Here is a 26,758-nt window from a genome sequence, read left to right on the forward strand (position 1 = left end):
AATGATCACATTTATTCAAAAAATGGTTGTATGCAATCAAGTTGAGACTGAAAAATATAATTAAACATTAACAACAACTTTACATAAAACATTTCCTCTTAAAGACTACACAAATAAAACATGAGGCAAATATTTACAATATAGTACAAATGAAAATATACACAAACTCAATCAAAATTCACTCTAATTTTTTTTAGTTATTATTTTCATATATGCTAATTTTCTTTATTTTCCACACAAATGTTTTCACATGTAGAAGTAAATATCTTGGCAGTACTTGAAGCACAGCAATAAATTTGACGGGAGATAAACACAGAAAAGCCAAAATTAAGAAATACTGCATCAGGTCTTCTATTAAAATATATTCTGGAAAATAATTTTAAAATTAACCTTTGAATAAAATTATTTTTCAATTAAACAAAATGCAATCTTTCAAATAAAGCAACCCCCAGGAATCTATTTGGACTTCATACAAATGTTTGCCACATTAGGAAGACACATAACCCCCAATTCAGGCTAAAGCACATCACACAGATCTCCATCATCTTCAGTATGTACAGACCTTAACCATTGACACAATAGTATTTTTTAGATAAACACTCTCACACTGAACAAAGTAGACTCATTTTTACAGTTGTCCTTGTAGAATTATTAATAATCTATAAAAGTGTTGTCAGCTTTGATTTGAAGTCTTCCTGATATCTTCAGTATTGCAATGTAACAATGCTACTATATTTTCTGTAATGGTTTTAATCATTGAGATTGTTTGGGAAAACCTTTTCTGTTGTTGACTAAAGAGTTACGAGAGACTGTGTCGCAACAAAGCTAAATATTCTTTGAACGTAACAATATTGCATAGATATTATTTTACTTCACAAAAAGGCACAAAATATGCTCCTGCTACAAAATAATAGAACCTTGATAAGATATTTGATAATGTAGCCTAATCATATATCTTGTTTGCTTTCAATGTTATCAATACTTTTCCAAACATCTCTTTATGTTATGCATGTGTGTTACCAAAACTGTCTTTTGTTGCTAAAAGGCAAACACTATATAGTGCATATTTCCAATATATTTCTCTGTAAGGGTCCCATGGATAGTGCATCATTTGAAGGCTATAGTGTCCTTGCATTATTTGTATTAAGTTACAACTCTTTAAGACATAAGCTAGCCTGTCTCAATTTATAGAGTTTTACAGCATTATTATAAAGTTCAGCACCAAAGTTGTTCACTAGAAAATAAAAGTCACCCAACATTAGATACTATTTAAACATAAAGTTTAATTTATGATTGAAAATAAACATGAATTGGCAACAGTTTTGAATTTAAAAGGAGCTGCTACAGCTCAACTAGGTCTGTCTCCTTTTTGAACATAACTATACCGCCATCTAGTGTCCATTTAAAAGAATATATTTTTCTTTTGAGCATGATTTTTTCTTGCATTTCAGGTGATGATTAAGGTGTGATGTGACTTACTGAGCAATAATGCTTTTTCAGGGTTTCCAGCACCCTGGTCTAAACTTACAAGCACCCTGTAGGTTAATATAAAAGCCACATTTGATATGACTTACTGAGCAATAATGCTTTTTCAGGGTTTCCAGCACCCTGGTCTAAACTTACAAGCACCCTGTAGGTTAATATAAAAGCCACATTTGATATTAAAAGGACTCAGAAGAGTCCAGCATGTCTTCTTGGTGACTGTTGGTGGTGGAATCACTGTCATAGCTCTCTGTCCCTGAGCAGTGAGCGGTCTCCTTCAACCTCATTAACATATTCATCTGTGGTAATAGGAACAGGTTATTACATGGTTAACGGTGTATATATATACATACACACACACATAATTTGTGCTCTGCATGTCACAAAAATGTTATGAGCAAATATCAATTAAAACTTACCAGTGGGTCTTCTTCTGATTTTCCCTGAGCAGGTTGCTTGCCTGGACTGCCGTCCGGAGATATACTGTACCCGTTGAACCCTATGTCCTCTGGCCGAAGTCGCAACAGGGAATGCCACTCATGTTGCTGTGGACTTGCCACCCAAGGGAAGCTGTCCATCACCCACTTCGCCGGGTCCTCCCATGCTGCCTTACGTCCATACATCTGCAGAACACGTGTACAGTTGTTTGTTTATTTGCTTTAGCATTCCAGTATTGTAGTGATGGAAGGCACCTCACCTGCAGCCCTTCTCTGACAGCCTCCAGCATGTAGGGGATGATGGAGTAGTTCCACAGATCGGTGAACCACACTCTTGAGCCTTCAACATCCATTGGGCAGGATAGAAAGAGTCGAGGTCCTGTGGTGGACAAAGATGTTTACACAAATCAGTATATTAAGACAGTTCAGAAAGTTTAAGGCCTACAGAAAATTGTGATTTTGTGATCCACACTCACCAATTGTGACATCAGAAGAACTGTGTGTTTCCAGGAAGCGGTTGAGATGATGCCAAACACATGGGATCCACTCAATAATCTTAACTAGCTCGCTGTTCCTCACACGACTGCTGATCTCGGTTTCTAGAAGCTTCCGTCGTAAGTACCGACCCAGAAAGCCTTTCACTGGCTCAGTATGATTGGCACATAAAATCCATCTGAAATAAGAGAGCAGGTACAACACCACATCCACCTTTAGCCATGTTTAATAAGCAAAATAATGCTTGCGTGACCTCTTGTGGAGACTTGGGGTAAAGCATTTTTATGATATAAACTAGAAAATGAATACTTTTTATGAATTGTATATACATATACAGATTTGAGGTCACATGAATAAATTACTTTGTAAAATATAGTTAAACAATATATGTATATATATATATATATAGAGAGAGAGAGAGAGAGAGAGAATGTCAAATTGATTAATCATGATTAATTGCATCCAAAATAAAAGTTTGTGTGTGTAATGTGTATATCTATATGTATATATAATTCCACACACATACTTGTATATATTTAAGTACATGTAAATTAATATATATATTATGTAATATGTAAAATCTCTCTCTATAGGCTATATATACCAGAAAATGTTATTAAACAGTGTAGATAAAATTCAAAGTTATACCCTAGGTAAACCCCTATATTTTACATATTTTTGGTACATTTACATATATAATTTAGCAAAAATGGTATATTAATATTAATAATTAATATCAAATTGAAATCTGAATGAGATGATACCTAAAATTATGATGAAGCTGTAGATTTGGAGTGGGTGATGGGGTTTGATTCATGGTTCCAATGATGTAAGGACTGTGAGAAAACAATACAATTGAATATAGATGAACTCTACATGAATATACATGAATCTTTTTTCGAAGACTGTGTGTGCTGCTCACCACTGGTGGTTCTTGCAGTTGAGCAGGCCGTTGAAAATCTCAGCCAGTGAAGTGACGTGGTGAAGGTTATCCAGTACAAGCACCACAGGCACGTCAACAGCATGTACACTGTTTTTACACTGGTCTGCCAGGTTGGACAAGTACTGCTTCAGCTCCTATATAAAACACACTGTGCTTTATCACTGGAAATTTCCAACATGCTGAAAGCAAAACCTTTGATATTTTGTAGCACTTGAATAAATCATAAGCCCACAATTTAACTAAAAATGAAAATGATTAAGTGAATAGGACATACATCTGTTATTAAGTTCTGTAATATTAATTCAATCTGTTTAACTGACCTTAATAGTTTTGTTATCAATATTGAAAGTGACGATTGCGCGATGTTCCAGCTGTTTTCCTTCTTTTAGGACCATGTACTCGGCCAGTCTTCTGGCTAGAAAGCTTTTCCCCGTGCCAGAAGGCCCTGAAAAGATTATTCGTCTGTACTCCTCAAGCTGAGAGATGTATCTCTGCAGAACCGGCTTCGGAACGAGCGCCTCGAATGCCAAACTGTCCTCACTATTAACAGACAAGTCTGCAGATGGAGAGAAAAGGTTTCTGTAAGAGACCTGTTGTCAATATATGCAGTGGTATGTTGTGAAAAGAGCAATAATCGTACCTTTCAGCTTGACAGAGATGGTATCGCTTTCTCCTACAAGATAACCGCATGGCAGGAGTTCTGGTGTGTCTGCATCACTGCTGCGATGGATGTCTCCGATGCTGTACTCCATCACACTGTCTGTGTTCAGACCCAGCTGTGTGATAGGATCTATGTAGATGATATATTCCTGTTGGAGTGAAAGGAACATGATATATTGTGTTGTGAAGAAGTTTTTTCATATGATTTCAGCTCAGAGCTGTTTAAGTATTTTGTACCTTAAAGAGACGTCTGACTACCCCATCTAGGACATCCCATCTGGTTTTTCCACTGACACCAATGCAGCCCAGCAAGAACTGAGAAGGTCTGCATTCCTGCCAAAAGCAGCACAAAGAAGAGCTTGAAGTGACGCTGATGAGATCATTGAGTTTTCTTTGCTGAAAAGTCTTGAGTTGTACCTCTTTCCACTCTGGATCTTTCTCTAGACTGACCACGACCTTCACATGTTGTCCCTCTTTCCAGGAACTTCCATCTCCACTGTCTTCAAGCAACATATCTATAATCCATCGGAGAATTTCAATTATACTACTTTCAAAAAACACTACAATTCTTGATGTTAGGAAGTCTTTTATACCTAAGCTGGTGGATTCTGTGACGCTCAGTTGAGATGAAATGCCCACAGAAGAAGGGGAGATGGACATCTGAGAAGGAGCTCTGCTACCACTGCCTCGGCTCTCTATCCTTAAGCGGTCATTCTCCACTTTCAGCCTCTCGATCTCAATCTAATTCATTTTAATGACAAGAAAAAAAATTAGCCTCCACATGAAACATATTGAACATATATGGGAGTATAATTATGTACAAGCACATTAAATATATTGTCCTATTTAAGCAGATGCTCACTTGCATGCGGTTCATGGATTCTCGGAGCTGGTCCAATTGGTGGGCGGAGCTAAGAGCCTCCAATCTGATGTCTGTGAGTTTCATTTCTTTATCGCGCAGTTCACTGCGCAACTGCATGACTGTTTCGGCCTCGCTCTCTGTAAACTCAGGGATCCTGTGACAAACACATGTAATATCAAACAAATAAAGAAAACAAACAAGATTAGTTCAAAACGCATTAACAAAACAAAACTAAACTAAATTAAAACAACATACTAAAACAACAACAACAAAAAATACACACAAAGCAAAACAATTTAAAACACAAATAATAAAATGCCTAACCTAAAAATGATACAAAACATTTTGAAAAATACAAATACAGTTATTAGGGTGTTTTGTTTTTAAGATTAGTTCATTGTTTTGTGATTTGGACAAATCATCAAATATTGATTAGCTGTGAAAGTGAATTTTCCATCAACGAACTGTAAGTAGTGCATGAACCTCGCAACAGAAATAGCAACAATACTAAATTATTTATGAATCAGGGCACACAGTGTTGCAAAAATTGTTAATTGCTCAGACTGACTAATTTATGAGTCATTGGTTGAACATCTGTTCGTGATATATTGTTCAGGGGACTGATCATCTGCGATTGAGAAATTTTGGTATTGTTTGTGCCATTCCCTTTACCGTGCCAGTGAGGCAGACCTCATGGACTTGTTGTCACAGCCCCAGACAGGCCCGTGTGCAGGCAGGGAGGACAGTTGAGGACTATGAACATACACATATATCAACCATGAGAGAATCTCTGAGGGTGCTCCACGTTGCATCAGCTATAAAGAGTTATATCCGACAGTGCCATCACATTGAGAGCTACTATGTAGCCACATAAAAGTTGGGTGTTTGTAACTTTTTAGTTTATATTGGTGTTATTTTCCAAAAACACTACCAAGTTCTAGACCAAATCACACTATAAATGGTGCTTGTATGTTATAAATCTTTCTTTCATCAAAAATGAAGGTTAAGAAAAATCTAATTTTTCAGAAAACTCCTGGTTAGAGGTGTGGTACCTGAACCAAGCCCAGCGAGACCCGGGCTATTATAATTACCACGGAAAAATAAGACATAATAATAGAGTGATTCAGAATAATAATAATTAAATATTATTATAACAACTTAACTGAAACAGAAACATTTATAAACAATAAAAAAACATTTATAATAATACTAATATATATATAAATAAATGGTTAATTATTATAATTGTTTCATGTAGCTTCTGTACACTCACAGAATTGTGGGTTTAGTCTGGGTTTGCTGTAAAACTATTCTTATTACAGAAATGATAATATAATAATGCATTCAATATTTGATATTAGAATTGTTGTCGTTGCTGATGTGAGGAGCTTACAGGGAGTTGGAGTTGCGTATCATGGGAGACGAGGCTGTCGAGGTGTTAAAGGGGAGTTTGGGTGAAGATGGAAGAGAAGAGTCTGTCATTTCTTCAATGTCCGAGTGAGAGGACGCCGATTTGGGAGACTTCTTCTTCGTGAATGCTTGTTTAAAGGAGCTCTGCAGCTGTGGAAGAAACAAATATGTTACAAAGAAACTTTCAAAACACAGCCTTTAGTAGTTAGTATCCTTTTTTTAAGTTTATCTTTAAGAAATGAAACCTTTTTTTAATTATTTCAGGAGTATAAAAATGTATGTGAAGGGGTCATTTATCCCATCGTACCTCATACACTTGTACCATGACATGAAAGCACAGGGAAAATCAGACAAAAACATACTTCAATACAATGTAGCTAAAACAACACTGGCTCTAACAGTTAGCAGAGTTTATAATGTTATCATAAAATGTTTGGATCCAGTCTATGATACATTCTGAAGGAGGGGAGATCACCTGCGTTACATAAATCAGATAAATCTAGTGATGAAAAACACTGGTTCTAGCTCTAAAACTGCACAACATCGGCACTTCGACAACAAGGTTAGCATTGCATACGTAGTTATCAGGTAATTTTCCTCCACCAGACGATTCAGCCTGAATGCAAGAGGACAAGTGATTTTATGATATTGATGACCGATATTTATTCTACATTTTTCAAGAAAAGCTAACACCTAATGCCAAGAAATATCAACCCACAATTCCAAGTAAAATCCAATTAAAGGGTTAACGTTAACTTCACCGCAAATGAAAATTTTGTCATTAATCACTTTATCACTTCATGTCGTTCCAAACCCATAAAAGCTTTATTCATCTTCGGAACACAATTTAAGATATTTTGGAGGGAAACCGGTAGGCTTGTGACTGTCCCATAGACTGCCAAATAAATAACAGTGTCAAGGTCCAGGAAACTATGAAAAGCATCATCATAATGGTCAATTTTCTGAAGTTCTGAAGATGAACGGAGCTGTTACAAGTTTGGAACGACATGGGGGTAAGTGATTAATGACAAATTTTTCATTTTGGGCTGGAGTAACCCTTTAAGTACTAGTAAGACATTTTTTCTTTCATAGGTATTCACCTTTCCTCCACCACATGAAGGCTGATGACATGTAACATCAACAAATAAAAAAAAAAAAACATTTAAAAGGTTAAAATAAATGAATAATCCAATCTAGCACTGATCTTACTCTACCTAGTCTGTCTAGTTAAAGAAGTGGAGAGAGAACCATGTTTTCTTTTTGTATTGGATGGATGGGTTTGAACATTTACCCAGCTTTTCTTCTTCTTTTTGTTCTTAGCGTCCAGCTCCAGGTTGCTGCCAATGCTGGAGTGGCTGGTGGCGCTAGTCATGCTGGAGACGCTGTCCGATGAGGGCTGTCTGTGGATCCGCAACTCTTGCTGAGACTGAGGCGAGCCGTTGTCAGAGTCGAGAGAAACTGAGGAAGCATAGCCAATGAATGAAACATAGGCAATACATGGGATCCTGTTTATTTTATTGTACTATAGTTATTGAGATCTCACCATTGTTAATGCGGTTTATTAAAGTTGGGTCTGGTGTGTTCATGACTCCACTGATTGTGGCTTGAGTCGCTGAGTTTTGCTTCTGAAGGTGTTCAATGTTCTTCCTCAAGTCATTTAGCTCTGTGTCCTGCAAATAAGTGATATTAAACAATTTTTATGATATTTAACAGTAATACATTTTAAGAGACCAATTGAGATACCATTTAAGGACTCTTTATGAAGCTTTTTCATTCCAACTTGAGAGTTTTTTTAGGCTATAGTATCTCCATGAGGACTTTCTCATTCTCACAAAAATAATAAAACACTGTGATCTTTCTCACACACACCTTCTGTTCTGCTGTCGTCGTCAGGCTCTGCAGCCGGATGGTCATGTTTCCTAAACTCTGCTCAAAAGCCGCCACAAGGTGAGCCTGAGGACACACACAATTTAATTTACAAAGTAAATCAGTTTTATTTTAATAAGCAAAAATGCCGAAAATTGACAAACTCAAAGGAGTGGTAAAATATGATCACATTTCTAGAAAATTGTGTGTTGCTGCTCGTCAGCAATGGATCCAAATATGTCTTATGAGAGTGAGTTTTTGTGATAAAGACAAGTCGTGGCAAGAACTCGGGTTTTTAAGATTTAGAGGATACAGAAACTGGAACTGGAAACTGAAAAATTCCATTGCATTGTCATCATTTCATGTCAACAAAAACCAAGAACATACTATAAAAACATGAAATATTTTGACATAAACAAAAACAAAATACAAATGAAAAAAATAATAATAAAGTTATAAAATGACAAATAATACTAATACAATTAAAAATTAAAATTAACTATACTCTGTTAACGGTTTTATACATCTACTATTATCCTTTTTTAATAATTCTTTTATAATTAAATACATATATAAAAATCACTAAAATATATTATAGATCTATAAAACAGATTATGTATTTTTTATACATAAAAGTGTATTCATAATATATTTTCACATTAAATAATATTACTTACAACTAAATTGATAATATTAGACAATTAATATTACACACACACACACACACTATGCACATATCTAAATAATATAATATTACTTTCAACTGCGAGTTAGAAAGATTGTGATAATATTTCACAACATGCAAAAACACACCCTCAAAACAGATTAAACGCAAGAGTCCAAACCAACAAACAGAATCCTCAAACCAAGCATCAGCACAACCTTCCTCAGGGTAACATCATACTAAACAACTAGCTCTAAAAGTCAAACAGAGCAGTCAGTCCAAGATCTTCAGCCCAGCTCAGAGAGTTCTCGCTTGCTCCATTTACTCTGGCTCTTTGAGCTGCAGCCGTGGCTCTTGCTATTGCTGAGAGGCTTTGGTTTAGTCCTCTCACAGACCCTCCTAAAAGATGGGTAATGATTCTGAGGATGCCAGATAACTGTTCGACTGGGGTTAGCCTTGCCTGTAAACATCTTGAGGTGATGAACTGTGTACGTACTGGGACACCGAGGACGATGTATTGTGTACCTTAGATTTCTGCTCAGTTGTAGTTGCCAAAAAATAGCAACCACACTCGTACATAATACGATAACACAACAAGCGTATCATATGCAACATGAGCCGATAATCAAGGGACTGGAGATCTGGATGACTTCAATCGGAGGGAGTCAGAGGTTTGTGTTTGGGCATGTGCTGTTTCAAACATCAGATAACCTTCAATATTACATCCTCAAAGGGTTTGCGTCCAAGCAGAATAGCAGTTGGTGTATTTGTGTGTGTGCAAAATGCTTTAACAAACACCCAGGAGGCCAAAAGCCTCTAGTTTTGTTTGTAAAGCCTGTATGAGAGCTGACAGATGGATAGGGGTTTTAGGATGTGACGATTCATTAGTTTGTGTAGGCCAAATGCAGGCTGTCATATCGGGTGTTATTGAGCAAATGATTCCACTTAAAGGTGCATCTCTCTCTCTTTCACTCATTCACACACACACACACACACACACACGCACACAAGCAAACACCGTCTTACTCAATATGATGCAGGCAGTTGGAAAGATTTCAAAAGACTAGAACAAAGGCTAAATCACTATTTTACCTGATAAAGATGCACAAAAGTCAAGACTATGGCATGGTACAAATCCAACATGAAGTTGTTCTATAACTGTTAACCACATATTTGATGACCTCACAACTTCCAAAGTCAATAACCTTTTAAAAATTGCCAACTGAACCATTGAGCACTGATGTTAATATATAGGTAATGTGTTTAGCAGATGTTTATGGATTTTTTTTTTTTTTGCTAAATAAATAAATAAATGCATAAATAAATAAAGATAATTGTGATTTTAATAAACTGAATTAATAAATAAACAAAAATTATAAATAAAAAATCTCACAATGTGATGTTTTATCAAATAAAAATGTCTTTTAAATGATGCTTGATGCTCAAAAGCTATGCTATGCAGCTTTTGAATTGAATATGAATGAAAACTAGTAGAAAGAAAGAAGAAATCTAGTATTTATTGAAGGTGTATTGTGGGTACTTGTGCCTAAATGACTGTCCAGTGTACTCACATTGGCACTGAGCTGCGTTGTGAGAGCTGAGACCTTTTCCTTGCGACGCATCCAATTCCCTCCTCAGCTTACGGATCTAAACACACATTCCATTCAGTTATTCAAACACAAGTTACGTTGCTAACAGCTGATTTCTGATGCTAACATGATACCAGTTTGTGGTTTCTCTTATAATAATGTGCTAAGCAGAGACTAGCCCTTGATCAGCATGGAAGGGAAACTTTGGTAGGAGACATAAAACACAGAGATTAAAGAGTAGATATCAAGGACAGCTACCATGAAGACCGTCATGAAAAACCCAGACATTTTCAAAGGAGAGTTACATCAAAGTGTGTTTAAAATTATAAACCAGCTGGAGAAAAACAGTGTTTTGGACAGTCTACCGGCTCCCTTGTGCAACACAGTCAATCATTTACATAAGGAGAATGAAGGATGCTGTTCTCACCTCCGTCTGAGCCTTTTCCTCAGGCTAGAGATAGAAAAAGAAGAAAAGACAGAGATTAATGGTTTGGAATAATGCTTTGGAGCATCTACCTAAGAGAAGTCACCATGCAGATTTTTTATCTTTACCTGATAAACGTACAGTTTAAACAACGGTTAATTTATCTTACCTGTAATGCAATTGCCTATAATTTCTCATTCATGACCGTAAAGCGTACTTGATTTTTAACAGTGAAAACTTGACACACTTCTTTAAGTTTTTACAGCTAACAAAAGTATCACAAGACGGCCCGAACATGTGAAAGAGCCATTGAATTTTAACATTTAGCATCAATTCAACCCTTTTGACTCACCGTAGAGTAAGCTGATGATGTGCTCGAGACTAGAGACAAAGATGAGCCATGAACTGTGGAAAGAAGAAAAATACAGTCAAAATAACTTCAATCAACACTGGTTTTTTATTGCAGGAGAACGTGAGCCATTGAAAAACTAGCATGCAAAAAGTAAAATAGCATAAACTGAAACACCATGAAGTGCTTATCACCATAAAATGGGCTATTGTTAAGTTAACAGTACCTTTATGGCCAGCATATTTCTGATGAGTTATATCTGCAAGTATGTTTTTTCTTGATATCTGTTACTGCCAAAGCAAACACCCTAGCAAAAACAAAAGGCAACAAAAGTGTGCCAAAATAAACGTACTATGAATCATTTTAGGATTCGAAAGGTCATTCAACTTGCCATTGTGATTCAAGGTTATAAATTCCTTTCATCACTTGCATATTTGAAAATAATTATGAGTGTGTTCCTCTCATTGTATTTTCAAAATGAAAGCTATCTATGTCAAGTGGTGCTTAAACTAAACAGCTTTTGAGGTTGCAAAAAGGGATCGGTCTTTATGACTAATCTCAATGAACAGACGGTTTCTTCACGGTCCAGAGAAATTGCTTAGGGGGAGTTTTAACCCCACACAAAAAGCCTAGACAAGAATGACTGTTTTTAAATAAAAGCGGTTAAAGATCAATTTTTAGCTCCAATACTCCAGTCTTTAGTGTCACATGATCTTCAGAAAGCTGATTTGGTGCTCAAGAGACATTTCTGATTATTAACATTGTTAAAAATAGTTGTGCTGCTTAATATTTTTGTGGAAACAATGATAATTTTTTAAATAAATAAATAATAAATAAAATATATTAATATCTTATATATTAATAATAAAATAATCATAATAGAAATTTCTCAATTTGAACAGTCTATCATGGTATTTATTCAAATAATACCATGTAAATATCCTGGTACATGAATACAGTAATAATTTAATGCCATGGTATATCAATGTACTATAATACCAACATTGTACAATGGTGCCATCACAGTGCTTTTAAAGGTTTACAGTGCAAATTAATTTCAACAAATACAAATTTATTTAGCGGCAATTCTTCGCTGAGTCAACTTTTTCCTTTTTAAGACGATAACAAAAAAAAAGACCTTAAAAAACTTCATAAAATTGAGGACATGCATTATTGCAAACAGCAACTGTCGTTCTTTTTACAAGCCTGAACATCACTGCTTAAGTTCACTGGCACATTGAAATCAACACCATCACTACCTTACAAAGACATGAATCATAAATGCAGAAAGCAAAAGAGCCTTGGGACAAGTGGTGTTGAGCCAATGCAGGCGAGTTAATCATCAAATCAACATTAACTGTGGGGTAAAGGCTGCCAGGCAAACAATGCTGCTCTTTGTTTGCTCATGCTTTGGTGCAAGCAAGGACACAAGTTGCAGCTTGACGTTGTCAAAAGCCCTAAAATTATTGACAACCTATATTTAGTTATTAGCAAACAGAACAATGAAGGTCTATTTACTATTTTCCAAAAACATGATGTTATGGATAAAGCTGTGATAGTAAATTCTGTCAGCAGACAGAAATAACACATTCATATGATACTAGCTCATATTTAGTGTTCTTACGCAAAACGCACAAATACACAATTTTTGATCATTTAAAATCATTCTGAAGTATCACCTTCCTCCAGGCATTCACGGAACGATCCGGAGCTACTCATAGTGCGGCTCTTTTCCTCCATGCTCATCGAGCTGTTCTTCAAACGTGGGTCGCTGTAGGGGTCGCACGGGTTGTTGTGATTGCACTGACCATTGGTACCATGCAAAGTTGCTATCTGAGAAGCTGCGGTGGGACTGCCTGGATTGTCAATACAGGGATCAAGGTTAAAAAAGAAAAATATTCAAAGTTCACAATAAGGGAGAGACTAGTAGATATTTTAGCTAAAGCATAAGCAAATGAAAAATTTAAACTTTTAATAAAATTTACAATTCTACCTTTAAACGTAAATTTAACTTAAAATAAAATTTGAACTGCATTAAGTCTGCTGCTAGTATTGGGTAATAATCCAACAGAATTAAATAAGATAATATTTTACATATGATCTAGGGATGAACCATTATTAAAGTTCTGGGTGATACCGATATATCGGTAATCATTTTCATGTTATGGCCAATAACCAATAAATGGCTGATATTTAAATTATTCTGTTTTGTCTGAAAAATAAACAAAAACCTTAAAATCTATTTTTAAAGCATCAAAACATTATAATGCAATGTATGAAAAATGGATATTCATGGATATCGTATTTTCTAGATTACATAGATTTAACATTGTTTAACTAAAATTGTGTTTTATTTTTTTCCATTTTAACTTTAGGTCATCATAGATGATAGCAAAGGTAATCTTAATATACAAAAAAGGTAAATGAACAAGTAAAATTCAATATCCAATATCAACCGATAAGTTTACAAATATATATATATTAAATTTATCAGCATTGGTTGAGATACACGTATATACAAATTATAAATATATATAAACACACTCCCCAATATTAATACTGGTCAATAATCATAATCAGTAATGTAGCGATAGATTGTGCATCCTATAAAAGTGTAAACCCTATAGTAACAAAAATAAAACTGTGATTACACATATTTTCTTGTGTTTACCAAGTGTGCTAAAGTTGAAGCGTGTGCCGGAGGGCGAGCTGAGTGCAGAGGCAGGGGTGTAGTAGGAAGAGCCAATTGAATCTGGAAGCCCAACAGTTGACAGTGAACATAGCCAATCACGGGCCTCTTCATGACCTTTGACCTGAGGCACATAGCCATACCTGCAGGTTAAAAACAAGTGTATATGAGTCTGTGAAATGCAGTGTTGTTTTTCTCTTTTCCATGAAAATTCTCATGAAAACAGTTCCAAGATAAATGTCACAATGCCAGGGATAAGCACAGCCATCCAATCTAAGGTCGGTAACAGAAAACCCAAGTCCTCAGCTCCAAGCTCTCATGATTATTTACATACGACATTATTTAACCAGGTCAACAGGTATATTTCAAAATAAATACCATATTGTACTAAACAAATCAAAACCTAGTTAACAAAAATTGCATTCATATAAAAATATTTGTGGTTTAGTGAGGGAGTCACTGTTCACTGACAGAGCAAGTTTGATTCAAAAATGAGTTTGTGGCTGTTTTGTTAATTGTTTTGACTGAATCGTTAAAAAGAAACACTTCAAAAGAGTCATTTCAAGGAATCAAGGAATCAAGGAAGGTTTACTGTCATTCTAAAAACATTAAGAACATGGAAAGAACAAAACTAAGTACAGAGTTTTCCTATCTAGTTTCCCCCTTCAAATTGCTGGTACAAATATGTATTTTTTGTAGTCACAATCAGGAGCCCTGATCACAAAGCACACAAAACACAAAGCAAAACAGACCATTTTACCACAAAGACCGCTTAACCTGACTTCTTTCCATGTGAGTGTGTTGCGGGTACATTTAGGGCTAGCAGAGGGGGAGGAGTGAGGGCTAGAGAAGGGTATGAGGCAGACAAAACAATAAGAGGCAGATAAAAGTGACAGAAAAAGGAGAGGAGATAAAGAAATGTTTAAAGAGGAGTAGGTGGAAGGAAAGATAGATCATCACAAGAGATATAAACCCAACTTTCAAGTCACAAACAGCTGGAAAAATCATGTGTTGAACAGTCAGTTTCTCACCTGTCTGAGAGGCCAGTTCGGACACTGTTGGTCCGATTAAGACATAAATCTTCCTTTCCCAAGGTAACATCTATATAGTCAGTACTGGTGTGGTTGGAGTCCAATCCATCCCTGCCTCCCCAAGAAGAGAAAGCTGACCCTGGGCTGGAGGTCATAGAGGAAAGGGTCTGCTCTCCATGACACCCAGAATGCACCATCAGATTGTCACCGTAAAATGGGTCGCTGCCTCCACTGGCAACTGATGGCATGGTTAGAGAATAATTCTGCTGGATGGACGTGGCATGAGGATTGGAGATGATGGTGGAGCTCTTCAAGTTCTCCATGGTGGTGACCGGAGCTTGCTTGTTGCAAGATTTGTTACCAAAGAGTCTGGATGCAAAGGAAGAAAGAAATTAAACAAATAGTTTTAATAAAATCAGGGGGAAATGGTTGAAAATGCAACAAAAAGTTAACATTTATGACAATAACAGAAGATCTAGGTTTCATTAGAGTAGACTGCATGCCAGTTTCACACTACTCTTTTACATTACTACATTCTTTTTAACCATTCATTCAGTCAGATAATTTGTTTTTATAGCACAGCCAGCAATTATCAATTTTCCACTATGAACTGGTTCTTTTTAACGAGTCAGTCAAAAAGATTCATGAAACTGTCTCAAACCCGATTGCAAGTTATCAGTTTCTCGAAAAGATTCACAAAGCTGCTTGTAAGTTAGCAGTTTGATAGCTATTACTAAGATCACAATTATTGCCCTCACTGAATCATGAGTCAGTCCATTTCAAAATGAACCCGGAATTATTAATCTAATGTCTGTTTTTGGTTTGTGAAACATAAGTCTATTTATAGACTGATTGTTCATATAAAAATGTAATTAATGATACACTGTTACATTACTGAAACAGTGAAGTATTGATTTTTTTTTTATATGCTACTGATTAGCAAAGTAAGTAAACCGAACTGACAGGAATCATTTTTGTTGTTCTTTTGTTGATCATTGACGGCAAAATGCAAATCAACAATGTCATTCTTTTCATCGGGGGTGTCGAAACTATTTTAGCTCCAGTCCTAATTAAACAACCCTGAACCATCCTTCAGGTCTCTGGGCTCACTATAAACTTCCAAGCAAGGGTGTTGAGGCAGGTTGAAGCTAAACTCTGCAGACCACTGGCCATCCAGGATGGACACCCCAGTTCTTCACAAAGAAAAATATGAGATAAGGAAACTCTGTTAGCTCTGATTTTTCTCCTTAATTCATGGACTGCCTGGTCAGATAACATCAGTCGATCTGTAGTCTGGTTCTACTAACTAGGAGAGCAATCAGTCAGAGCTAATCAGCTAGAACAAACACTAGCCTCATGGTCTGTTCCATGTCTTACAGAAACATCAAGAAGCTCAAGGAAAATGCATTTGTGGTGGCCAGAAGACGCCTTTCAAGCCTCAGAATCTCAACCAACATCAAATCGCTCAGATAAACAGTAAGTCCTATGAACGTCGTCCAGCACCCAAGGAGGGGAATTTTCTGGAACTCACACAACCCAGCTGAGAACTGCTGTGTAAATATTTGAGGGACCTAAAATGGTGTTTCCATCCACATCAAGTAGAAATCATGCCTTGGCAGATACATTTTCAATCAACAGTCTTTCAAGTCTACATAAGCGCTATGCTTTGCGAATGTCGCGAACTTACCTATGAAAGGTTGGCGAGGACATTTCTGAATACTTTCCTCCTGCTTGTCGTTCAGCTTGGCACTGAGTTGGCATCCCCATCCTGGCAGTTGCGTTAGTCTTAAGTACCTGGCTCTCCACATCGGAAAAGATACCCTTCTCTCGGTCTGTTTGGTTTGTAGTTCCCATTGGCGACTTGACTAAGTTGCGACTCTTGGGATTGGGAAGTGTGGCAGTACCTTTATTGCAAAAACTAGCATCAAGGCTCGAGTTGTTGGAGCGGTTGGAACAGCGAGTGGCGCCAGTACGACTAGGCCTTGGTAAGCTGCGGTACTGAAAAGTCATCCGAGCACTTGAAGGAAGGTATCCATCATCAACCGTCGCTTGCCGACCCACCATTCGACTCCCAGAAAACCCAACCGATTTAGGTATCCTGCCCACTGTAGCAGAGCCACTAGTTATAACAGCTCCACTGGCAGTTATTATCGTTCCCGGAGCCTTCTTGAAGCCAAAAGTGCTGGTTGGGGTGCGTGAGGCCAAACTGAGGGGAGGTTTCTTGGAGTCATCAGCATTTTTGGAGTGGGTGCCGTTGGAACGTCCTTTCTCCGACACTTTGGCGTCATCGGTCTTACCTGTGGGATTATCAACGACATGGACTGTCAAGCGCAAAATGAAATCATGTTTTTGAACAGTTTTGAATATAGTAGCATGGTCCATGTCGGGACTCGTCTGAACATAAGTCCCAGCAAAGGTACGCAGCACACCGCATATAAGATAATGTAGGTGTTATAGTGTAATGCGATGAGATCTGTGATCAGATAATACATCTCTGTGGCTGTCATGCCTCAGGAAACCACATGAAAACAGACTCAGTGTTGTTACGCTTAACTAAAACTATTTCAAATGATTTTTGTTAACTAAATTAAAGTTGAAATACAATAAAATAACATGAACGTGTAAACCATTACCATGTGTCTTGAGTGAGCTGCAGTTCGTAGGTGTTGTAGCCTTCATCCGTGGGGAGGTGACGCCCACCTGGGCGGCCATTCCTCGCCTCCAGGAGCCCGTCTGTGAGATGGTAGGTGTCTTGCGACCCACCAAGCTTCGTTCTAATTCATCTGAGAAATCTGAGGACCTGTTGTTCCATTTAGTTGTGGTCTCCATTTTTTTGGCACAGTCAGAGCCACCTTCTGAATGTTTAGGCTCGCTGTTGGACCAGTTGGGGTTGTGTTTTACTGCAGAGTGCTTCTCTGCATCCGTCTGGAGCTGCAAGAGAGAAAACAAAATCATTAACTGCAAAGAAATGTTTCAGTCTTTGAACCTCAGAGAATATTAAACTGCTTTCTATGTTCTCTGCTAATCTGTACTAAATCTGGGGGTTTCCCAGGGGGCCACCATGGGTTACTTTGATTTTTTTAGGGCTGTCAAAGTCCACTTGTACTTGACATAGTGATTTTTTTAATAATATTACACAATATTAAATAAAATTGATATTTAACAAGGGGGGTGTCAGAAGGTCTGTAATTTTTTTTATTAAGAACAGTCAATCTTAATGTATACTTAAGATATTAATGTAATATTAACTTGAAATTTTATATTGATTTTATTTCCGTGCTATATTACAAATGATGATATTTTGCCATACATATTATAAACTATTGTTTTATAAAATAAAAAAAAAATTATATGTATATATATATATATATATATATATATATATATATATATATATATATATATATATATATATATATATATATATATGCACACACACACACACACACACATCTTTGCATGAAAAAAGTAAATAGCTCTGGACTGATATACACAAATATATTATATAATGCCTGTAATGACAGATACAATATCATCACCGACAGCTAATTTGCATCTTATTTATTAAGAAACACCATCAACAGGCATCATAAAATCTGATTATGTGACAAAACTTATCCATTACATGACCTTCCACCAATGTATCCAGGATGACATCATCCCTTTTTAGAAAGTCCGTTGTTCAGCTGCTACTGAAAATCCTCATAAAAATTATTGCCAGGGAAAGAATGTTAATAGCCTCCAGTTGTTATCAGGCCAATTCCAAAACACTGTTATCTCAACGCTGATACAATAAATCCTTCCTCCACTCCAGCCCCAAGACTGAGGGGAGACTATATAGGGAAAAAGTACAAGGGTGTGGAAGTGAAAGGTGGCAGATAATTGGCTTCAGCTCAGATGCAATTTTAGGTCAAGCCTCTAAACTCTCAGAATTTTGAAATCATGTATACGGCAGGTTTATTACAGTTAACCAAAACTAGAACCATTGAAAAACATCTTGCTAGAAATAAAATAAATGTAAAGTGGAAAAAATTAATATAGTTTAACTTGATGTAGTAAAATAACTGACACAAAAAAAATTATTAAAAACTACATAGACCTATTTTAAAGAAAATAAACAATAAAGAAAATAATAATAATACAAAAAAACAACAAAAAATATTATTACTTTAAAATTCAAATGAAAACAAAATATAAAATATATCAAAATATATTATATTATATTATATAAGCATTCATTGTATCTCAGTGATACTAAAATAACACAGCACACTCGAAACCACATCTGGGACTTTTTGCAATGTCAAGATCAAAAACAAATGGAGAAAAAATACGTTTTGTCATCAGCGGAGAAAAATATGGAAGACGAGATAAATAAGGTCATGGATTTTACTTTTAAAAACCAACACCAATGCACAAACCAATAAGCCGCAGGAAACTATTCGGAACCAACCCAGTGTGCCACATCTGGATTTAAAGCGTTCATCTTGTTAAAACAGGGGAGACAGATGACATATCTTTGCTTCACTGTACTGTTCCATTTGCTCAGCATATGTTAACCTGCGTTGAGCTTGTAAAGATGATCAATCACCAGGGCAGAGTTGAGTCAGTCTGCTGACTCACACTCACAAAAACAGGCACAGGCCAGTTCTGATAAGGGCCCACTAATATTTCATTGAATTAAAAGGGACAATGAAGCAACGTAAACCGTTAATGTGGAGGTCTGTTTTTGACTCCATATAATGATCACCAGAGATGGTGTGCACAAACATATATACATATCTCACTTAAAGCTGCAGTAGGTAACTTTTGTAAAAATATATTTTTTACATATTTGTTAAACCTGTCATTATGTCCTGACAGTAGAATATGAGACAGATAATCTGTGAAAAAAAGCAAGCTCCTCTGGCTCCTCCCAGTGGTCCTATTGCCATTTGCAGAAAGCCATCCGCTCCCGGTAAAAAATAACCAATCAGAGCTGCGGTCCGTAACTTTGTTTGTGTTCAAAATGTAGAAAAATGAACATAATAAGCGAGTACACCATGAATCCATTTTCCAAACCGTGTTTTTAGCTTGTCCTGAATCACTAGGGTGCACCTATAATAAGTGTTTATATTCAGACAATTTTAGATTGCTTCGGGGGTACCGCGGCGGAGTAACCCAGTACCGTTGTGATTCTTCATAGACATAAACAGAGAGAAGTAGTTCCGGCTACGATGTTCTTCCGCAAGACGCAAGCAGTTCTGTTTATTAACCGCTAGAGCGCCAAAAGTTACCTACCGCAGCTTTAATGAATAAATACAGATTTATTTGATTTAAGTGTCATATTCAAATGAAACTTTATGTTAAAATAGTTTTTTTTTTCTCATGTGAATTTCTGCAAATGTTTCTGATTCTGTAGACCTTGAGGCTCTGGTATCAGTGACTGACCTGTTCATCTACGTCTCTGTGTGGGACAGATGGGGTGTTGACGTAGCAGCTAATGGACGACCTGGTGTCGAGGTCATCTGTGACCAAGGTGTCACTGATCCCGCTGCTGACTGAGCTGCTGTCGTCACAACTGAGAACAAAGAGAAAAAAGAGAGGAAAAGTCATTTCTCTACATTTCTGAGGGACATGATATCAATATAGTGCAAGGAGTAGTGTAAGAAATCAAACCGAATTCATGGATGCAGAATGTTCAGCGTAATACGGAAAAGAGCAGATTTAAAGAGTAGCAATGGAAAGAAAGGTAAGCAAAAAACAGCATCTGTGGAGAGTCATGAAGTCTGCACTGGGACAGTCTGAGCATAAAAACCTGCATTCCCATCATGCTTGAAACATTAGGAAAAGCTCTCTGCTCCTCAAAACTTGTTTTAATTAGCTCTGTGCCCCAAATTCTCAATGTGCTCTGCTTTGCTTTCCCCCATTTCCCACAGTGTTACTGACTGAAGAAGTACATTAGGATGCTCAGCAGGGCTCAGCCAAAATCATACGGGCCAAAGACACTACTGGTAAAAAAAAAAAAAACAAGTGAAATGAGTTGGGTAATCACAGCGGATTGTACATTTCATTGTCAAAATATAAAATCTGTAATAAAATCTATCTATCTATCTATCTATCTATCTATCTATCTATCTATCTATCTATCTGTTATATATATATATATATATATACATATGTATGTGTGTGTGTGTGTGTGTGTGTGTGTTTGTTTATTTGCTTAATTATTTGCTTTTGTTCAAATCATCCAAAAACGTTTTTTATTTTAATTGATTTTTTTTTAATTATTATTATTACCTTAAATCACAATACACACACAAATGTTTTTCAACAGATTCAATAGTTAGCGCAAGGCTAGAAACATTTATTATTATTTATATTAATAAGTTATTATTCATTATTATTTATCTTTTCCAAACAATAATACGGTCACACATTTAGCTAAAGTTAGCCTACAATTATTTTATTAACTTTATTTGACAATATCAATAATTGTACTTCAGCTGAAATGAGGCTAAAAATATATTTTTTATCCAGATTTGTAAACTCAAACTATCAAAGGCCTTAAAAAGATCTGAAAGATGGAGAACATGACATTTGCTGATGTGAATGTAATGTGGATGTGTAAACAGGAAGTTCCTCCATGCTAGCGCCTAAATCCAAACACAGACTGACCGAACTCCCACAAGCCACCAGTTTAGGCCACTCCAGACTCGAAGCCAAGCTAACAGAACTAGCTTAAGCACTGTGTGGTAACAAAACGTCTTATCAACACCTAAGATAGCACCTAATCCTCCTCATTTCTCAGGATCATTCAGGCAAACAAACCAGCCCATAAGCTCATTCACAGGCAGTCATCGTGAATCAAGAGAGGAGTGTTCAAACATACACCACAGTCCTGATGTCCTTCGACACAGCTGAACAGATACTTGTTTTGATATGAACAAAGTCCCCATAGCTCACGTCTGTCATAACTGACTCGACATAACTGGCGTGGAAGAATGTCTGTGGTTGCTGTTTTAATGAGCTATGAGAAAGTTGGTCCCATTGGGGCTATTTGTCACTGTGCTAATGCGTTTGTCTGCAGGCACGTCTCTGCTTAAATAATCTGCTTCATTCATCATTTGCCATATGCAAACACCAAAAAGACCCCCAAAAATGAAATGGCAGGAAAACTGACACGAATGAGTCACTTTATCCTTTTTAAAGACACCATGAAATCCATTTAAATGCATTTAGTCTAGCTGAAGTTACCAACATAATAGTGTGCTGCTAAAAGTTGACAAAAAATAATTCTGTCATCTAAGGAAATGCAATAAAAATAATATATATATACACATACACACACAAATGTGTGCTTGTATGTATGCTTTATGTTAAGGTGTCCTTGTTACAGTGTAATTATACATTTAAGTACTGAGTAATATTAATTAACTACATGTACTTACTATATGGTTAGGGTAAGGATTAGGGTTACTTGCATGGTAATTATGTTTCATGCATAATTGAATTAAAGTTCATGTAATGTGACAATATTACAATTCATGTAACAATTTTTTAAGCTGCACAACAGACCAGTTTAACATATTGTTTTCTTGTTGACCAGCAAGTCAACCTCTCTGATCTTCATAACAACAATACAAAGTTCTGAACAGTCACACAATACTTCAGACATGAAAGAGAGAGAAGGGGAGGGTAGAGGTGGGTCAGAAAATGGTACTTTTATACACATTCAAAGAATTCATCCCTCTGTTCCTTTCTTTCCAATATAATCCAAAGACATTCCTCTTGGTTTCCCCAAGTGCAAACCAGTCAAAAATAGAAAGGGAGTGTGCAATACATTGCTTCTGGACTCTTTAGAAAGAGTCATGGAATATAAACAAAGGAATGGTTTAAAGAAAATAAACATTTTGGATTAATTAAAAGCACAGTTTAATAATTATTTTGAAGAGTGACTCCAACCACCCAAAGGAAAACTTTATGGCTCATCATTCATTTCTCATGAGTTCTCACTTAAAATGAAACAACTGCTGACATACAATAAGAGAACAGAGACATTACATCAGTGTAAATAACGTCAGATAAACTTGGTTTTTGGAGGAATTTAAAGAACATTTTTGGGTTTTTGGAGTTTTGATTCCAGAATTTGCTAAAGCTGCAAATCTGAGTTGTGACATCACTATATCGAGCACAAAAAAGAAAGACAGAAAGAGAATGTTAAATCTTGCAAAAAGTTTGTTTAGCAGGCCTTCTGGAGCCAATGCACAAACCATTCTGAATGATTTGTTCACAGCTGATTCAGTTCTTTAGTTCAAATGGCAGACTCAGCGACACATGCATGTTTTTGTAGACATGTTCGAGAGAGTGGTGTTTCACCGGATGATGTAGGACATTCCATGAAATCTGGTAAGAAATATGCTAGTTTTATTAACAGCAAAGGAAAACCAGTCTCCTCGAATTCGTGACCGGTGTTTTGTTTTGCTCTCTCCTCTGAGCTTCAGCGTTTGTCACTTCTCACAGGAAATACATCATCCACTGGAACGCCACTCTCTCGTGAACGTGCGTATGATAGCTAGCGGAAGCTAGAGATTTAGTTTAGAAAGTTGTTATTATGGATTTCTTTCTTACAAAAATGCATCGCTACACTTTATTATCCCGCCGGAGCCATTTGGAGTACTTTTTATGATGGATGGATGCACTCTATTTTATGAAAAATATCAACGCACATTCACTGCCATTATAAATCTTGGAAGAGCCAATACATTTTTTAATATAACTCCAATTGTATTGATCTGAAAGAAAAAAGTCATATACACCTAGGATGGCTTAAGGGTGTGTAAATCAAGGTCTAATTTTCATTTTTGGGTGAACTGTCCCTTTAAATGTTGGGTCTATCGATTCAAACAAAACTCTTCAGTTGTGAAGATTCCCATTGCAGTCTAGGTGAAACAATTAAATAAGCAAATCATACGGCCATATAAACAGAAACCCGTCTGGGATGCTTTGAATAAATACGTCAGGAACGCTCTCTGTCTCACCTGCTTCCTTCTCTCATCACCAACATTGACGACATTCACAAATACTTTTAAGCTAATATTATGAATCAGCAAATGTAATTCAGTATCAGTGACTGAAGACACAGGTGTGACAAGACCAAACACAAACAGTCCCGAAACAACCTGTCATCTACCCCGCCATAGTCAAACAAGTGCATGCAGAAACAGTGGCCCCGACCCCCAACTCCTCTCCTGTCTGGGACATTAGATTTGTGTCAAGCCCCAAAGAAGTTAAAGCATAGTGAGTTGATCCAAAGGGCAGGAATTATTATTATTTTTTTTTTGCTAAAGACTTGTTATTAGAAGAGCAGCACGGAGTTGTGAGCTACAGATCGACTGCACACACTAGCCTGTCCTGTTTGCTTTGGGAGGCCTATTAATTAGTTCTGCAAGGAGGCATTGTGGGAGAACAGGAAAGATCCTTTAACCAGGAACAGCAAGGGAAAAAGGGCACAGGTCATTGACAAGCTTGTTGCTTTGAGAAAAACGTCTGTGTTGTGGTGGTGGCGACTATGGCTTTAAAAGTTCAAAAGTTTGGGGTTGGTAGGATTTCTAATATTTCTAAGAAGAATCTGATGCTTACAAAGGCTTCATTTATGTAATTAAAAATACAGTAAATATGTAAAATATTATTACAATTTAAAATAGCCGTTTTTATTTGAATATATTTAAAAAATGTAATTCATTCCTTTAATGGAACAGCTGAATTACTCCGCAGCTATATTACTCCAGTCTTCAGCATCACATGATCCTTCAGAAATAAGACTAATATACTGAGTTGCTCAAGATACATTTCTTATGATTATCAATGATGGAAACAGTTGTGCTGCTTAATATTTTTGTGGAAACCATATAACGTTTTTTTTTTTCAGGATGTTTTGATGAATATAAAGTTCAAAACAAGAGTATTATTTGAAACAGAAATGTTTGGCAACATTATAAATGTCTTTATTGTCAATTTAATGCATGCTTGCTGAATAAAATGCTGAATTTATTTTAAAAAATATCTCACTGGCATCAAACTTTTGAACGGTAGTGTATTCAAATAAAGTAATAGAGACAGTGTGCTAAATTTTGAGCTGGTTTCTTGACACACATGTACCAAAACTGAGAGAAATCACAGTCCTCATAGACTGTTATAAAGTGCACAAATTAAATCCTAAAATATGGAGCAAATGGTCAAAGGTGTCATTTTTGAATATACTGTATAAATTTAGACAATATGACAATCATTATCTTATAGATTTGTTACAAAAATCCAATCCTTAATCACTGCATCCTTGGTTTTCCCCCCCCAAAACATAAATGTACATCAGAAACAAAACAGCTGCAAGATATTAACACTATTAAAATTCACGTTTAATCATTATATACATTTGATTTGTATTTCCTAACCACAACTGTTAGCATTCATTTTAAATAATATTTTCTATATAATAAAAATGAATTGAACATTTATTTTTTATTCTAATACTTTTAAAAATCAATTTAAGATCAGTAAAGTGGGGTCACCACACACCTTTTTCTTTCACACTCCAGCACACACACAAAAACAGTCCCACGTGGCAAAGCAACTTTCCACCTCATAAATCCTCAAACAAAGAAAATTCCTCCTCTCTACCTCAGAGTGTTGGAGCCGGGCTGCAGAATTCCCTGGCGAAAGCCTGATCCCGGGACAGCCAGCGAGAGGCCGCTAAAGTTTGGCTGGGTGGCAGGCAGCTTCATGAGTAAAGCTCCACTGCACTCCTTCCCTCGCTCTACCTTTCACTAATCTGAGAGAGAGACCAATTCTCCCCAAACACACACACACATGCATGCACACAAACCCAGCAGCCAACCACAAGCTGAGGGGAGTGGCTTAACCAACTGAGCGTATGGTAATCTGATCACAAAGGAGTCTTTAAGCCCGGCAGGACTTCAAAAGGAGATGGGTGTTGACTCTATATACTGGTCTCAGAACAGAGCTGGATCAGAAAGAATGTCAAGATGTTAATTAAGTTGAATTATTCATGTGTAATGAGCTAAAGCTTAAAAACAAATCGGCTTTTCAAGTGGTCGGAAATCCTCCTAATATTAAGTGGTTATAGTTCACAGATCAAGAACATCTGACCACTTTGAGTCAGAAGTTTCTCCTTAACAGTAAAATAAACAAAAATAAAACTGATCAATAAAGTTAATGTGAATAGAAGTGGTCAGCTAAAGTATTTTAATGGCCAGTGCTAATAGAAATATATCTAAGGACCATATAATACTGTATATGTGAAAATATGGAACAAAAAAATAATGGTATTGAATAAAAATGTTACATTTTTTTGGACCCCGTCGACTTCCAATGTAAAAAAAAAAAAATATCATTTTCTATCTCCACATAGGAATGAAAATTATACAGGTTATACAGAATATGATGATGGAATTTTCATTTTGGGGTGAGCTATGCCTTCAAAAAACACAACTGTAAGGAAGCCAGTTTATTTTAATATTGTTTATATACTATTATAATATTCTGATATTTTGAATGAGCTTTTATATTTTTATCGTTTCAATTTTCTTTTTAATTTTTGAGTTTTATTAACTTTGCTATGTGCATTTGTCATCAATTTGTTTTTCAAATATGTATTTCTATACAGCTTTCATTTATTTTCAGATTTCAGTTTTAGTCATTTTCACCCTTAAACTTATTTCAGTTAGTTGAAAAAGCAACATTTTAATTCTCATTTAAGTTTTTTAAAGTTTGCCCAATTACACATGTTTCTATTTTATTTATTTCAATGACAGAAGATGATGTTTTACAGTTTTAGCTGGCGATAAACAAAATGAAC

General features: G+C 36.2%; 1 protein-coding gene across 1 annotated transcript; it reads right to left on the reverse strand.

Annotated features, from left to right (window-relative positions):
* Positions 1-1,611: 1,611 nt before the first annotated feature.
* LOC113066818 (neuron navigator 2-like) lies at positions 1,612-25,721 on the reverse strand. The gene is given in 28 exon segments (XM_026238863.1): positions 1,612-1,781; positions 1,902-2,105; positions 2,180-2,298; positions 2,396-2,592; positions 3,179-3,250; positions 3,337-3,491; positions 3,678-3,913; positions 3,998-4,166; positions 4,255-4,350; positions 4,435-4,532; positions 4,611-4,758; positions 4,880-5,033; positions 5,552-5,632; positions 6,273-6,439; positions 7,581-7,747; positions 7,833-7,959; positions 8,159-8,242; positions 10,391-10,429; positions 10,431-10,466; positions 10,836-10,859; positions 11,185-11,237; positions 12,861-13,037; positions 13,853-14,013; positions 14,902-15,270; positions 16,589-17,198; positions 17,535-17,832; positions 20,332-20,461; positions 25,561-25,721. Coding segments are annotated over 28 exon segments (4,395 nt in total). The 5' UTR covers positions 25,665-25,721; the 3' UTR covers positions 1,612-1,661.
* Positions 25,722-26,758: the final 1,037 nt, after the last annotated feature.

This window comes from Carassius auratus, chromosome 50 (assembly GCF_003368295.1).
Source record: "Carassius auratus strain Wakin chromosome 50, ASM336829v1, whole genome shotgun sequence".
Lineage (NCBI taxonomy): Eukaryota > Metazoa > Chordata > Actinopteri > Cypriniformes > Cyprinidae > Carassius > Carassius auratus.